Source organism: Chironomus tepperi, unplaced genomic scaffold (assembly GCF_022539635.2).
Source record: "Chironomus tepperi strain 1889 unplaced genomic scaffold, CSIRO-AGI_Ctep_v1 contig_67, whole genome shotgun sequence".
In the NCBI taxonomy this organism is placed as follows: Eukaryota; Metazoa; Arthropoda; class Insecta; order Diptera; family Chironomidae; genus Chironomus; species Chironomus tepperi.
Genome location: NW_027226189.1, coordinates 1631982 through 1648281, shown reverse-complemented (window position 1 = coordinate 1648281; position 16300 = coordinate 1631982). Strand labels below are relative to the sequence as shown.

The 16300-nt window shown below is 32.2% G+C and overlaps 3 protein-coding genes across 3 annotated transcripts in view; 1 reads left to right on the top strand and 2 right to left on the bottom strand.

Moving 5' to 3' along the window:
- Window positions 1-4264, bottom strand: part of LOC139100472 (neuropeptide SIFamide receptor-like) — a 78878-nt gene extending 74614 nt beyond the window's left edge. The window contains exons 1-2 of the mRNA XM_070653063.1: window positions 4100-4264; window positions 853-1132 (exon numbers count right to left, since the gene is read on the bottom strand). Of these exons, the coding sequence (XP_070509164.1) occupies window positions 853-1132; window positions 4100-4264 (445 nt within the window). The remainder of the gene's footprint in view (window positions 1-852; window positions 1133-4099) is intronic.
- A 3943-nt stretch (window positions 4265-8207) lies between these two features.
- On the top strand, window positions 8208-10164 carry Fkbp59 (FK506-binding protein 59kD). The gene is made up of 4 exons (XM_070653128.1): window positions 8208-8351; window positions 8427-9219; window positions 9282-9634; window positions 9857-10164. Exons 1-4 carry the CDS (start codon window positions 8295-8297, stop codon window positions 10013-10015), a joined length of 1362 nt encoding a protein of 453 aa, XP_070509229.1. The 5' UTR covers window positions 8208-8294; the 3' UTR covers window positions 10016-10164.
- Window positions 10165-10863: 699 nt separating this feature from the next.
- Window positions 10864-16193, bottom strand: LOC139100566 (MPN domain-containing protein CG4751). The gene is made up of 5 exons (XM_070653195.1): window positions 16025-16193; window positions 15851-15967; window positions 15546-15786; window positions 13887-15485; window positions 10864-13780 (listed from the first exon to the last, which is right to left on the bottom strand). Exons 1-5 carry the CDS (start codon window positions 16079-16081, stop codon window positions 11874-11876), a joined length of 3921 nt encoding a protein of 1306 aa, XP_070509296.1. The 5' UTR covers window positions 16082-16193; the 3' UTR covers window positions 10864-11873.
- Between the last annotated feature and the right edge of the window lie 107 nt (window positions 16194-16300).

The window sequence follows — 16300 nt, the reverse complement described above, 5'->3', positions numbered from 1 at the left end:
ATATACAATGAAGCCTAATGATGTGGATTTGATGGCAATTTATGGGTTTACGGCCAAAATGGAAATTGCTCATGGAAAGAAGCAATTGATAAAGACAGTATTGCATTTGGTATTGGAAATTGGCAAGCGGTAGCCAGCAATGGGATCAGTTTCAGGCGACATCTGAAGGATGCCATAGATCACAATTGATCTGTACAGCCAGCAAAGTAAGTAGTGGGATTCTCACTTACTTACTTCGATAGCCACACAGATCAGTGACCCATTGCCTCATTCAGTTTGTGATTGAAGCTTGCTCTATTGCTCACGACCGCTTGCCATTCACCGATGCCAAGTGCATTATCATCTCATTCAACCGTGTCTTCATATGAGTTCTTGAATTGACCACGTGATCGCTAGTACCATTCAGAGTTCTAAATTCAAGGCTAGCCAGAACTCGAAATCGACCAAATACTGAGTCAATATCTAGTTCTAAGAGTCATATTTGAAACTAAGATCCAAATCACCTACTACTTAACAATTAGATCCACTATCTCTAAGTATTAGCTCCTTCAGTCTATATGACTGCCCCTACCCTGACATCTTTGAGTTTGTCGAGTGGAATTTCCTCATAAATAATTTAATATAGTTGCAAATGTTTCACAACTATCTATGTTCTCTTTGTAATTTTTTCTTGCCCCGGAATATGACTAAATTCCCATCACGTCTTGTCAATAAAAAAATGAGAGAGAGAGAAATTCATTCTTCTTTCCTTCCGATGAGCATTTTATGTATCATAAACTAACAAAAAAAAAAATCACCCCATAAAAATGAGAGCCCCTAAGCTATATGTATAGCACTAATTTTAATACTTACGCACAAACAAGTTGCTCATTAATGTAGCAGGCACACAAAATATGATCACGAGTACATCAGCAAATGCCAAATTGGCGATGAATAAATTTGTTACTGTTCTCATGCGCGGTACACGAAACACCACAGAGATGACAAACAGATTACCAATAAGTCCAACGCTAAACACAAGTGTATAGGCTATACAGTATATGATTGATATTGTCGATGAATGTCGCATTAGTTGAAGGTATGCAATGCTATCGTTATAATTCTCATTTGGTATTAGTGAGTCGTCTGGAATCTGAAAAGAAATAAAAAGTTTGAATTGAGATTATTAAGAGTTCTTGATCTGGTTAGGCAGGAAAAGTTGTGCTTCATTAAACTTATTATTTTCAAGTGGTTTGAAAGTGAAATTTTTAAAAATTATGAAGAAATCTTCAATTTTTTTCAATCAATTTTCAATTGGGAATGTTTGGAAATAACGTAATGCTAAGAGCAGAGGTGGGCAACCTGTGTGCCACGACACACTGTAGTAACTCAAAGAATCTCTCAAGTGTGCTGCGTGGCATTGACTTCTTTGTCTGAGGTATGCTGTGACACAACAAAGGATGCAAACCACTGACTTAAAGGAAGAGCGGGGGAAGGGTGCTCTAAGATAGGATTAGAGGGTGTTACATGAGATGGGGCTACATGGGGTGACCTGAGATGGGGTTAGAGGGAGCGATCTGAGAAAGAGTGGGGTAGAACCTGAGATGAGTTAGAGAGGTTGACCTGATATGTAGATGGAGAAGGGATGACTTAGAGGTAAGATTAGAGGGAGTGACCTGAGATTAGATCTAAAAAGCTACATTCAGCATTATGCAATTTCCATTTATTCCTATAATGAAACCTGTTAAAATTCAAATTAATTCAACAAAATCCTTCCAAACTTTCCTAGACAATTGAGTATTTACTCAACATATGCTGACTAAAATTTAATGTAATGAAGTCTCAAAAATTATCAAAAAAAGTTTCCAACAAACTTTTTCATAAACAAATCTGTGTCTTTAATTGAAAGCTTTCCAATATTTTGCTTTTATCCAAAATTGCTTCTATATCCTCACGACTGATTCCATAATCTAGAACGTGATCTCTTATACATTAATTTATTTCTTTCGTACACACAAAAAAAGAATTTATTGAAATTTGTTTGAAAAAACTTCTCAATTTAAATTTTGTCTCTTCATTTATCGAGAACAAATCCTATTAATGGGATGGGGAGCAATAGCAAGTACAAGTTTGAAGAACTCATAAATATTTCTTTTCATTCATTCATTGATTCATGATTATGACATGAAATATTTTTTGGGAGAACAAAGGAAATTCAAATAGAATTTTAATGTCGTAGAAGTTAAGAATTAAAGCAGTGATGGACAACCTGTGTTCCGCCAAGAATTTTGGACATTGCCATGAATCTTTTGCTGTTTGCGGTTTCGGTCAAGTCTTCATTCCCAAATGTGCCGTGAAAATCAAAGGTGCCCAACTCTGAATTATAAGATCGGAAACCTGCTGATTCCTTTACGAGATTTAATATTCCGGACCCGGATATCTAATTACCTTCCAATTGATAAATACGAAATACTTTTGGATATTTATAGAATATCTCAGCAGGAAATCAATTTCGATTTCGAGAAAATGAATAAGTTCTGTGATTTTAGGATCCAAATGTAGCCTTATGATGAAGTAATTAAACGGTTTCATGATTGATTGACGTCTTTTAAGATTGCGGAATCAAAAGAAAGTTAAAATTAGAAATCAGAGCATTAATGATAAATGAAATGTATTTTTGGGGCAGTAATTTAGCTGCAATTTGATTCTTTGATGTTTTTGGATAAAATTTTTGATGGAATCTCTTTGATTTATAAGGAATCATTCAATATTGATTGTGAATATTTATGAATTGCTAATTGAAACACAAGATTGACTTAGATAATCTTTAATATCCTGAATATTCAATTTGAAAACAGCAGAACTCAAAGTTAACTTGAATTTTATAAGGAATTGAGTAAATTTCAACCAAACTTCACATTTCAAATATTTTAACTAAAATTAAGATATTTGTTTAAACAATAAAATCATGGTGAAAAACTGAGAAACTTTCGCGAGTTGCGGTAGTCCATCAATGGAATACTTTTAGAACATACATAGACAACAAAAAAAATTTAATATATAAATGGATAGTACATATTATTTTCCTTTATGAAAAGTTCTTTAGAATATGCATCGACGATAACTCAACTTTCGCTGTTGAACTTGAACTTTATTTAAACAAAAGTTTGAAATGGAAATTGCTAGTTCTGTTTTGATTTTATAATTCTCATATTTTTCTAGGAAAATGTAGAAAATCATTCCAGCATTAATTTTCAAGTATGTGATTGTGTTGAGTGTTAGCTCATATCCGCTTAAAATTCCAGTAAAAAGGTACAATATTAAATACCACTTTCACGCTTGGAAAGGATTTTTGTAATTTTAAAATTTGTGAAAATTCAGAACAAAATGTTTTATAACTTTTTTGCAGATATTTTTATCAAATTAATGGAATTTTGAGAATTAAGTTTAATTACAATTTAATTTAATGAATCCAACAAAATTAAATTTTTCAATTTTAATTAGATTTTAAAAAATTCAAGGAATAAAATAAAACAAAAGCTGAGTTTTTCAGCTCAAAAAGTGTTAAATAAAATTCAAAAATTTTAAAATATTTAAATTAAATTCTCAAATTTTTAAAAACTTTAAATGAAATTTCAAAAAAAAAATTAAATTTGATATTTAAAATTATAATTCAAAAAAGTTAAAATTGTCAAATTTAAAAATTAAAATTTTCAAATTTTCAAATCTTAAAAACTTAATTTTAGAATTTCAATTTAAAATTCTGAAAATTTTTAAATTAAAATTCTTAAATTGATTAAATTTAAATTTTTAAGGTTTCTAGTTAAAATTCTAAAAAAATTTGTAATTAAAATTCTAAAACCTATATAAAAATTTTTATATAAAATTAAATTTTTAACGTGAAATTCAATTAAAAATGTTAAATATTAAAATTTTTGAAGAAAAAAAAATAATTCTTAATTATCAGAGCTCGAAGTTGACTCAAATTTTATACGGCGTCGAGTCAAACAAACGAAGTTGAATGAAGTTACAGCAACGAATTGCTATGCCTAACACAATAGTGGACATTTTTAAAAAATTAAAATTCATGTGAAAATGGAAAAGTCACAAATAAACTCACCCGATCAAAATCAAAAGACGAATTATTACTCGTCATTGAATACGGATAATCAAGATTAAAATCCTCACTGACAGATGTATCTTGCAACATATTTTGTGGATTTAATGTGGCAAAATCATCACCATTATCAACATTAATATCTTGTAAGTATGTAAAATTCAACATTTTTGTATGATTTATTTTAAAGTTATTATAGATCATTTAAAACGTAACCGAAATGTTAAAAAAGGTAGTAAAATTATCGTGGATAGTAGATAAGATACTTTATAAAATGCACATCAAACAGTTCAATTAAATATTTCTCAATTATAACACGATTGTACATCATACTTATTAATTTTATAATTATTATTGTTCCTTATATGAAAAAAAATCTTTTTCTATTTATTATTATTATTTCACTAATATATTTGTGCTGTATGCATTAGATATAGATTGACTAACAAAGAATTTTCACTTTTTTTTATATTCCAACATCAAAATTTTTTCACATTTTTTTCAATATATTTTTTTTATTTATTTCATGCGAAAGGTACAAAGATTTATTTATTTTTTTGTGTGTATAGTTTCGTGTCAAAAAAAACTATAATCCTGCTCCAAATTCCTTTTTCTTCCTACTTTACCCCCTCACAACGACACAACAACAAAAAAAAGGAAGGAAAATCGTTGATAAAAAAAACTTTTCAATTTTAGCCCAAAAAGGAAGAAAAAAAAAAGTTTTTTTGCACTAAACAAAAATTTTATTTTTCACTTTTAAAATTGAAAATTAAATTAAAAAAATAACTTTTTTCAACTTTTTTTATATTAAAATTGCTTTATATAATTTATTTATTTATATATTTTTGATTCAACAATAACACGGAGTAATAAAATACAACATCATTCGATGAGAAACAAAATCAGACTGAAAATGTGAAAATGGAAAAGCGTGCTTCACTCTCCCGAAGAATAAAAGCAGCTTTTCCGTAACACGAGAGGGTGAAAAAGCACAAATACAGTCGCATGAGACTCTCAAAATTCTTCCGTATATAAATTTTTGTGGGAAAAATAAATTCTCGATTATGCATTTATATATTTTTGTGCATTTTCTCCTATATATATATTATTTTTTTTATCGTATTTTCTTCCTAGAGGCATGAGCTATCGTTAAATTATGTACTCTAAACGTGTATATATCTTCACAAAATACTCAAAATTCCTCTTATTTTATGCTTTAGGTATATATAAATATTTATATGGTTTTTTCTCTCAATAGTGAAATATAAAATCTAGTGCATCTCGATCAACTTACCGCGATGTTCTCTGCTTCTAATCGTTCTTATCATGTTGATTTTGACGACTCTTGAGGATTTTATGGCTGTTTTTGAGATTTTTGAGATGATTTTTGAAAAAATATTTGCAAATTTAATTTCTGAATCATTTGAAAACAATGAAAAATTTCAATGCTTTCTTAGATTTTCGAGGTTGAAAATTTGTTGTTTTGAGTCTGAATTGAACTAAAAACTCTATGATAAGGATGATGAGCCTGTTATTTGATAAAAAAATGCAAACTTAAGTCTAATATCTTTGAATTTTATGACTTTATTGAATTACAAAATTAATATCATTCCTGTCTTGATTCTACTGTTTTCTGGACTGTTTTGCATTAAAATACGAATTCTCAAGGGACACAATTAAAGATTTGATTAAAAGCGAAATCTTAATTAAGCTTCGTGTAGCAGAGTCGGCTCTTTAGCATTTTTGCCATACTTCTGGATCTTTAGCTTAAAAGATCCATGTGTCGCTCGGGATCATCAACTTCGCTTCATTCCTTCATCCAGACTTGGCATGCATGTAAAATTACCTGTAGAAGATGCCGCCAGCTCAAAATAGCAAATTGCGGAAGGACCACCTGCGGAAAATTAATTGGTAAGCTACAAAACTCGTCTTTTACCAACTCTAATCCATTAATCAACTTTTACCAAACCAGCACAACAACGTTCTCAATCCATATTCTCATCCAGAACCAAAACCTTTTAAATACACACTGAAGTGTTTTATATACAACAAAAAAAAAAATCTACACATAGCACAGTTCCTGCTTTCTTGCAAATTTTTCAATGGCGATTTAATGCCAGCGATTGAGGCTATATACTACTCCTTTTTTTTGTGTGTGCACATTTCGTGTTTCGAGATGGAAAGCTTTAGTCTTTTTTCTTTTCAAGCCATTTTCATTAACAGGAATGTATATACAGTATACAGTATACAGACTTGTGTACATGGGAACATTATGTAACTGAAAGTGCATGCATGATTGAATGCAAGTTAAATTTTAATGTACAGACGATGATGGCAGGTGGGGTTGATTACTAGTGATGGAGAAGTTTTTGAGGTTATGGGAAGTTGCGTGTGATTTTGAGGTTTATAATGATGGTTATTGGTTCAGGAACTGTCATAATTTATTTGGACATCATTGCTGAATAGTCCCCTTAATGATTTTATTTTCGTAATTTTATTGTTATTTTTGGCCATCGATTTGCTATTTTTATGCAAATTTTCCCAGATTTTTTTATTATTTTGCAAACCATCAAAATATTCCAGATCTTATTATTGATATTTTCAATCATAAATTCATAGCCATAAAGCAAATTGATACTAATGGAAATGGAATGTTTAATTATGAACTAATTTGAAATCGTATTTCAGGCTTTTGAAGCACATTCATTGTCGGAATGTAAATTTACAAACAAGCAATCTAAAGTAAACAATGATTATATCCTATATACTACATCTGTGGATGAAAAATCATCATGAGTTGATGGTATTCTGCTCATTAAAATGGATGTCTAGACTTTTTTTACGAAATGGCAAGCACAAAAAAATCTGAGAAATGGAAATTAGGTTAGTTCATGAGAAATTCGGAAATGTTTTTATTCTGGGAATGCATAGTGAAGTTTCATGTCATGAGTCAATTAAGTTGTTGTAACAGCTACGGGATTGGCTGGTTTTTGAATCGGATTTGTTTGTATTTAATGAATTGTCTGGATCTTCTAGAATCTGCTGGATCTGGAAATGACAGTCATTTATCGAGATATATGAGGATTATTGATTTCAGGCTGAATCCTTCAGGATCCATCCAAACCATATCCAACGTTACCTCTCATCCTTCCTATCCTAACGACCGCTTTTTATGCAAACTCAACACTTTCGTGTACAACAGAAAATATAACCTTGAAATTGATGTTTATAGTCAATTCATCGACTGGTTTTATTGCCAAAATCTTCAAACTACTTCCTTAATTTAATGGCACGACAACTACTTATTTTAGGACTATTTTATATCGTATTCATTCCTATATCCCGTAATAAAATAAATGGCATTGGAACTGTGATCAATTATCCATAAATTAGTATTTTCAGGAGCAGTCAGGATAAGTTTGCGTGTTTACGTCCAGTAAGTAGTTTACAAGGACAAACAGTTCGCCCAGATTATTATTAGAAATTCTATCGGAACCAAGTTTGAAAGCAATTACCCAAAAATAAATTCATTATCAACAATTTAATTAATTAACAAACAAATCTAATGTCTCATAGCAAATGCAAGCGATCGAATTCCTTGCAAGGACGTACAACTGTTTCGTGTCATGCTTTTGTTCATGCTAAGTTGTGCAGTGAAAGTGATTTATGGGAATATTAAACTATTTCTGAACCTTCATTGGTTTGTACAACTTTTTGTGAGATAATGCTTGCATCTGGATACTCACGACGCATGGCTATTTTGGTTGTTACTACACGTGATTTGTTAAGAGAGTGTTTATGGATGTAACATGTGCTTGGATTAGGATTTATTGGCATGCTTTCTTCTTGATTTGTTTATTTTGAACATTTCTGAATTATTCGAAGTATTCCTCCAAGATTAAGAAGTAATTTAATAATATCAAGGATCTAGCATGCTGTTTATACTATAAAATTCATTATAAATGCAGAATATCATCAATACTTCATAAACGAATTCTCAAAATTTGAAACTTTCCCGCATTTTAAAAAATTTCCCCTCATTGTTGCTCAATTTAAAATCCAAGAAACCGTTGATATTTTTGAGCAAATTTTATCGGCAAACTGAGCATTCTAGAATATTCAGCAACTACCGAAATATTAAATAAATTTAATTTTCTCAAATTTTACACAGCATTCGTAAGATAAGTAACATAGAAAGATGCCAGAACAGATTGATCTATCAAATGACGGTGGAGTATTAAAGGAAATCCTCAAAGTAAGCAATTTTTTAAAATAAAACAAAATTTCAACTTTTTTTCTCACCCAAAAAATGTTTATTTAATTTATTCAGGAAGGTGAAGGGTCAGAAACTCCCGGCGACGGATGTACGGTCATTTGCCATTACACAGGAACATTATTAGATGGAACTAAGTTTGATAGTAGCGTAGATCGTGGCGAACCATTCGAATTCCAACTTGGAAAAGGTCAAGTTATTAAATCATGGGATATAGGTGTAGCATCTATGAAAAAAGGCGAGAAATGTGTTCTCACTTGTGCACCAGACTATGCCTATGGAAAAATGGGATCTCCACCAAATATTCCACCAGAATCAACACTCAAATTTGAGCTTGAATTACTAGGTTGGAAAGGTCAGGATGTCTCGAAGAATGGCGATGGTGGAGTCGAGAAGTATATAGTAACAAAAAGTGACAAGAAGAAGACACCAAATGATGGTGCAAATGTAAAATGTCACATTACTGGAACATTCGAAGGGCGAGTTTTTGATGACCGGGATGTTGAATTTAATATTGGTGAGGGTGAGGAATACAACATTGTATCAGGTATTGAATGTGGATTGGAGAAAATGAGTCAAGGAGAAACAGCTCGTCTTGTTATTCAACCAAGATATGCTTTTGGTGCTGAAGGAAATGAACAGTTCCAAATTCCACCGAATTCCACTGTTGAGTATTTAGTTACGCTTAATGAATTTGAAAAGGAGATTGAAAGCTGGAAGCTTGATGCTGAAGAGAGTCTTAAACAAGCTAAAATGTTTAAGGAAAAAGGCACCAACTATTTTAAGCAAGATAAATTTAAAATGGCACTGAAATTCTATGAGAAATGCATTACATTCTTATCTAATTGCGGTAAGTCGATTCATGGTTTGACAATATGATAACAATTTATTAATTCTTATGAATTCCCACAGACTGTGCAGTCGACGGAGAAGCCAAAAATCTCCACATTTCCGTTTACTTAAATAAAGCCTTATGTCAACAAAAACTTAATGATCAAGATGAAGTTAGACATGCATGTGATGAAGTTCTTTCAAAGGATCCCAAAAATGTCAAAGCTTACTTCCGTCGTGGACAGGCTAGTTTGGCTCTTGGTGAAGTCGAAAAAGCACTTGGTGATTTTGAAAAGGCTCAAGAAATTGAACCTGAAAATAAAGCAGCACTGAATCAAATTACGATCTGTAAGCAGAAGTTGAAGGCTTATCGTGATCAAGAAAAGAAAGTTTATCGCAATATGTTTGCTAAGTTTGCAGCTGCTGATTATTCTGTGAGTTAAAATGTTAATTTTTGTAGTGAAAACTTCATTGAAATTTCTCAATGTTTTAACGGCTTTTTGAGATTTAAATAAAAGCTTTTTTTGAAATTCAAACTGGTCTATTTTGATTCAAAATTTAACGGACTTTCTGAATTCAAATTAAATGAATTTTAGAAATTCGAAAATTAACGGCCTTTTTTTAAATTCAAACTAACAAATTCTATCCAATTCCAGAACGAACCAAAGCCAATTATCGATGAATACGGCTATAACACTAAATTTGGAGAATGGAAGGACGAGGAACGATCTCACAGCATGACAAAGTTCGAGGAGGAAAATCCCGATTTAATTATGTGCGATAATCCAGTGACCGAAGAATTGAAGAACATGTAAGCAAGCACTTCATCAAACATCATCAATTTAAATGTCCAAAAACTTAATTAAGCTTTTTTTTTTCATCAAATTGTATTTCATGGAAAGTAATAAATCGATTTCTCATAGTCTACTTCACATTGATATGCTTTGTATGTCATTTGAATGTATTTGATTGTCTTTCATTTAATAAGATAATAAAGATAAGTCGAATCGGTAATGAACGTCTTCATGACAATTAGATAAGTATTGGAAATTAATTTGGGTTCAATAAGTTCATTGGTTTGATGTTTGTCATACTACTTTCTTGCTTTGTCCTCTTAATGATGATTAGAATGTGTTGATATAGTACATTGTGGCTTAAAACTTTTTGAAAAAATATAGCTAAAGAATATTTAGAAAAATAACCGTCAAAAAATATTTGAAAAACAACGGCAGAAAATTATTTGAAAAATAGCGGCTAATTTTGGAATTTCAAATAATTTTTGGTCGTTATTTTTCAATCGGTTATTGTTTAACCGGTTCATTTGAATTTTTTCAAACCGTTATTTTTCAAATATTTTTCGACCGTAATTTTTTCAAAATAATTTAATCAAATCTGCAAATTTCAAAAACAAGTTAATTTATGATTTAATTCCTTAAATTTTTATTTCATAAAATTTCCATCAATTATACAGAAAAAAAAATGATTTTCAAAATACTATTAAGGTCATAGTCACAAAAGTCTATTAAATAAAAACTTTTTCTCTTTTTATCTTCTGAATTAAAATGATAAAATCTTGAAAATATTTCTAAAATACTATAATTTATGTATACATACAACATGTATAGAGCAAGAATGTTAAATTTGTCGAAATATCATACTTTCTTAAATTTCTCATGTAATTAAATAAATTAGAACAAAAAATGCATCTTGTCAGTTTTAATTAATTAAAATATGTTGAAAAAAAAAATGTTAATTAAAGTCTAAATTTCTCATTTGTTCATCTCTTAAAAAATAAAAAATAAATTCTGAGTATGTAAAACTGATAGTCAATATTTATAGCTAAGTAAGCTGCATCTTGTTAAGTTTTTTATGCTTTTTTTTTTCAACTATATTTATGTATTTATATATAATGTGTGTGTGAGTCAATTCTTATTGATCTACGTTAATGAGAAAGAGAGATAGATATTATTGGAATATCATAGTTGGATGTACTGTCTATAAGTATCCACAAGAGATGCATTTATGAATCAAAACCTGATTTTCATGATTTAAGGACAGACATTTCAGTCAAAGCAACCTGCTCAGACTAAAGACATCCTTTATCCCTTCCCATACCCTCCTGAATACTTATATGACAGTCAATATCCAATCTTTGAGGTCTGAATGTCAATTAGGGCCATTTAAATGCTTTGTTATTCGCCGTATACTTTACTTTTTATTAAATTTACAGTTCCACTACGTTTTATTAGATAAAAGTTCATATCCTTAGCTCTACATACTGATCTACACATCCCATGTAGGATGTACAGTATAATCTAATGATTAATTTTGAAATAACAATTCGAAAATATGTGATGTGGATTTTTAGGGAACAAAAGTCGTTGACTACTAAAGGAGTTGCTGTCCATGGGAATTCTGCTGGATTTTTGGCCAATTTCTTGCCGAATTTTGGTGAGGATTTGAAGAAAATTGAACAAAATTTAGTCAAAATTGAGCTGGAATTCTTCGAAATTCGACAAAAATTCGCCAAAATCAGCGACTAAAATTCAGCCAGAAATCCAGTAGTTCAATCAATCAACCCTTAACGCCAAATGTCTATGTATCGCATTCAAATCACCCAAAATTCAGACCCCATCATCTAATTTATATCTTCAAATATCGTTTACAAGTTCATTAATTCTTGGATAAGTCTAATATAGCCGGTTCTTCTTCATCTTCCGAAAATTTTTGTCGTTTTGTTGGTGACGGTGCAACAAGTTCGGCAATTGACGAAAATTCCATTCTCTTTTTAGGCGGAACACTACGATCTTTTGATGATGCCAAATCAACTGGCGGTGTCGGTGTTGATTTTCGTACATTTTCAGCATGACTTGATATTGCTAAATCAGCTGCACTAAAATTATATTTCGGAATTGCCGCCGGACTATCACGTAACGATTTTGTCGGTGTTGATCGTTTCTCGGATAAATTTGGCGATGGCAATGGCGGCGTTTCAATTTTACTTGAAGATGAACTCGATGAGGATTTTGGCGGTTTCATGAGTTGTGTATTGAGTGCTTCTTGTTGAAGCTTCATAAGTGATGGTGATAAGTATGCATTATTTGCTGCCAAGGTACTTTTAGCTAACGGATCTGGTATTCCAGGATATTTTGATTGTGAAAAAAGTGATGTCATTTCTTGTAATTTTGTTGGTGTCATGTGCGAAAATAGTGATGAATAATCCATAGCTCCATGAATTATTCCACCACCTGATGTGCTTAATGAGTTTCCATTGTTATTGTTATTTCCTTTTGATGATGATGCTGATGCTTGTGTTGTTGCCGGTAAATTAATTCCAGATGATGCAAAATACGAGCTTAAATCAGGAGGAATTAAATTTCCGGATCCACCTTTTGTGGCACTTGCAAACAGACTGTTCAGCATATCAGCAGCATTTGGTGCTGCATGTATATTCGGTTGTGCTCGACTACTGGCCGATGAACTTGAATTTGATCGATTATCGCGCTTCCTTGAATTATTATTCGAATTATTCATTTCCTTTGCTGATTTTTCGAGTGATGTCATTGTTCCACCAGACATAGCGCCATACATAGGATTAAAAAGATTCAAATTTGATGCTCCTGACATGTATTGTGACAGCATTTGAGAACTGGCTGCAAAGTCTTGCATTGCTTTCGTTTGTGCTGCAGCACTTGATGAATTTCCTTTGCTACTATTTGGACTTGCACCTCCGCCAGATCCACCAAAGAATGCTGTCGCATAATCCATATTTTTAGCCATCATTTGCATCTGTAATAGTGCATTTATGTCTTCTGGCTTATTTGAATTAAGCAATGCATTTAATTCAGGAATTGATTTTGAGATTTCTGCCAAATAATTGAGATCCATAATAGGTAAACGATTTAAGAGTGATGCTGAGTTTGCAGCATTTGCAGCTGCTGAATTTGACGCTGAATGAGGTTGATTCGTTGACGATGATTTTTTACTTCCACTTGCTGATGATGATGAACTTGTCGTTGAGCTTGTTGACGGCTTTCTCGTTACTGTTATTTCCGATCCCAAACTTCTAAATGCATTCGCTTGATTCATTAACATTTGTGTATATTCTGGTGATTTCATCAAGTCTGAAATCTTTCCAACATCAGATTTTGAGTACATATCATATTCATATGCTGCTGCAGATGGTGCATTCGGTGGACGTCCTTTTCTTTTACCTGCACCTGTTGTTGTATTTCCTGCTGGTGGATTATTCGACTCTCGATTCATTTCTTGATTACTGTAATCCATCCTCGATTGTCCAGACGTTGATGTTGATGTCTTACTTTTTGATGATGGCTTACATGTTGGAATGTTGTATGGAGATTGCATGAGTACACTCAAGTCGCCTTTTTCAAGCTGATTCATAAATTCTTTCATGTTTGGAATCTGTGAGAGCCAAGAATTTGAATTCTTTGAATTTAGACTTGATGAATTTCCTGTATTTGATGAAGATGTATTGTTTTTATTATTTGATGAGTATGGTGATGATGCTGAAGATTGTTGTGCTGATGTGTGCGTTGAACTTTTCTTTCCACTTGAACCTGTAAAATAATTACAATTTTAGAATTTAACGGTATTTTGAAATTTAAACATTTGAACCGGCTCAATTTAAATTTTATGAAATAACGGTCAAATTAAGCTTCATACCTGACATTGTTTGCGAATAATTTCCACCTCCTGACAATGCTGCAGCTGATGCCTGCAACGAACCTAAAGCTGACATTCCAAAATCAGACATTGGCAGTTTTGCATTTTGTAGCAATGCTGTATAATCAGACGGCAATAGACCAGGTAAACTTTTTGCAAATGATGACAGTGTTGCAGCATAGAGATCACTTAAATTATTCGTATAACCGAGATCATATTTTGAACTTCCGGAACTCACAGCAGAGCTATTTCTTGATGGCCGTTCGGGTAACTTTGATGAATTCGGAGCGGGTGAATTTCGTGCTCGTACTGACGATGTATCAGATTTTGCAGGCGATGGACTTGCACGTACAGGTATTTCAAACTTTGCAGGACTTGTTGCTGATGATGGTATTGTTGCTGGACTGTCCCGAGGCGAGGATGATGCATTTGTGGATGTTGAACTAGGCTTTACATTTGTTTGTGGCATTGGAGATGAGGATATAGGTGATGGTGTCATGTTTAATCCAGAAGGTTGACTTAATTGATGCTGTAGTGAGGAAATTGCGTTTAGAGCTTGTTTTGCAGCTTCTTGTTCTCGTTCTTCCTTCAATTTCTTTTCCATTTCAATTTCCTTCTGGATTCGTTCTCGTTCCTTTATAGCTGCTTCTTCACGTGTCCTTTCCTCCTCTTCCTGTTGCTTTTTACGTTCGAGAATCTTTCTCGGAATGATCACTGGATTTTCTAGTTCCAGCCCAAGTAAATCAAGAATCCAGTTCCATAATTCGCCAGTTGTTTGATCCTCCAGAGGAAATTTCATAAATAATGAATTTTTCATCTTTTCCAGCACCATTCGATCGTCTTTTAACTTAATTTCGACAAAATCAATGATTTCATATTGAAACTGCTTGTAATAGTCAACACAAGTCCTCATTTGTTCCTTAATTTCGTCCGGCAATGTTTCGTCATTCTGTGTGTTATAATTCACCATTAAAGGACGTCCCAATTCGTGTGGTCTATTTTCTGGCGGTGGTAAAACCCAAAATGGCATAATTTTTGTCTCATTCTCAACATCTTCGTCGTGGTAAGATGAGAATATGAAGCCAACACAAGGTGTATAATTTGAATCGGATGTTCCTCTTAATTTTATCTGATAATCTAGCTGTTTGTCACAATCTCGCATTGTTGGCTGTGCTGCAAATCGTGGATGTGTATGATACCAACCGACTAACTGAATATTCTTGTCAAGCATCGACTTTTGTATCTCATATTCACATTCAGATGACTTTTCTCGGTCAAATCGCGAATTAAGAAATGGGAATGCATGTGTAACGGTCAAATTGTGAGTATTAAAATCCCACGTTCCACCTAAATATCCACAAACTTCGTTTGTCGTTAAATGGCAATGAAAATCAATTAATAGAATCACTGACGATCTGATGTTTACATGAAATGGTTGAATCCTTCCAATATTGGTAAATGGCACAGCCTCCACCAATGTATTTACATCCTGTAATATTGAACGATTACATATTGTACCGTGTTGCATCAAATTCTTATTCGGTGGTATTGGTAGCTCTACTGGTTTCGTTATCACTTCTTTCTCTTCCTTTTCTTCATCTAAAAAGTTAATTAAAATTAGATCCAGTGTATATTTGAGTTAGATCCAGCTAAGCTTACCTTCGCTAGGATTTTCTTGTTGATCCTTTTGTTGTTGGCACTTTTTATGATACATAGCTTTATAAATGTCAAGCTTCTTTCCCTTGTACTTTACTGAGGCCCATCCGCATCCTGACTTCTTGTCAGGATTAATAATCTTTTTACAATTTATAGCCCAAGCACTTGGCGAGCAAAATACCGTTTCTGTTTCTTGTGATTTGATTTTTCCATCTTCCATGAGATCCCCAATAAACTTTTGACCCTGTAAATATTGCAAAAAGTTAATTAAAGCGGATTTTTAGCATTTGTTTGTTTTCATATATTACCATATACTCAATAGACATTGTGGATTTTCCCGGTGACAAAATTCCAGACTTTAAGAGCATCGGGAGTGTTACGGTTTTCGTGAAAACTGTTGGATATGCCGCTTTTGTGCAATTTTCCTGTGAAAAATTTCCGTTTTAACAAATTTTTCATTCGATTTAAATCAATTATTTTACCTCTTCATTTCCATCATCTTCCGCCTTAATTTCGTCGCTTTTCTCTTTCTCAACCATTGTTGCTGCCTTTATTAGAGCCTATAATTAATACTTTATCTGTTTTAATACCTTAATAACTCATATTTACTGTGTTTTCATTAAATTTAATTTTAGAGATTTTTTTCTTCTTTTTTCTGTGCTAAAAACAAATTTTGTTGTTGGTCCTCGCCACAAATTACTGGCAATTACTGTTTCTTCTTTTATTCTTAGTAATTCGTCATAAATTCAATTTTTACG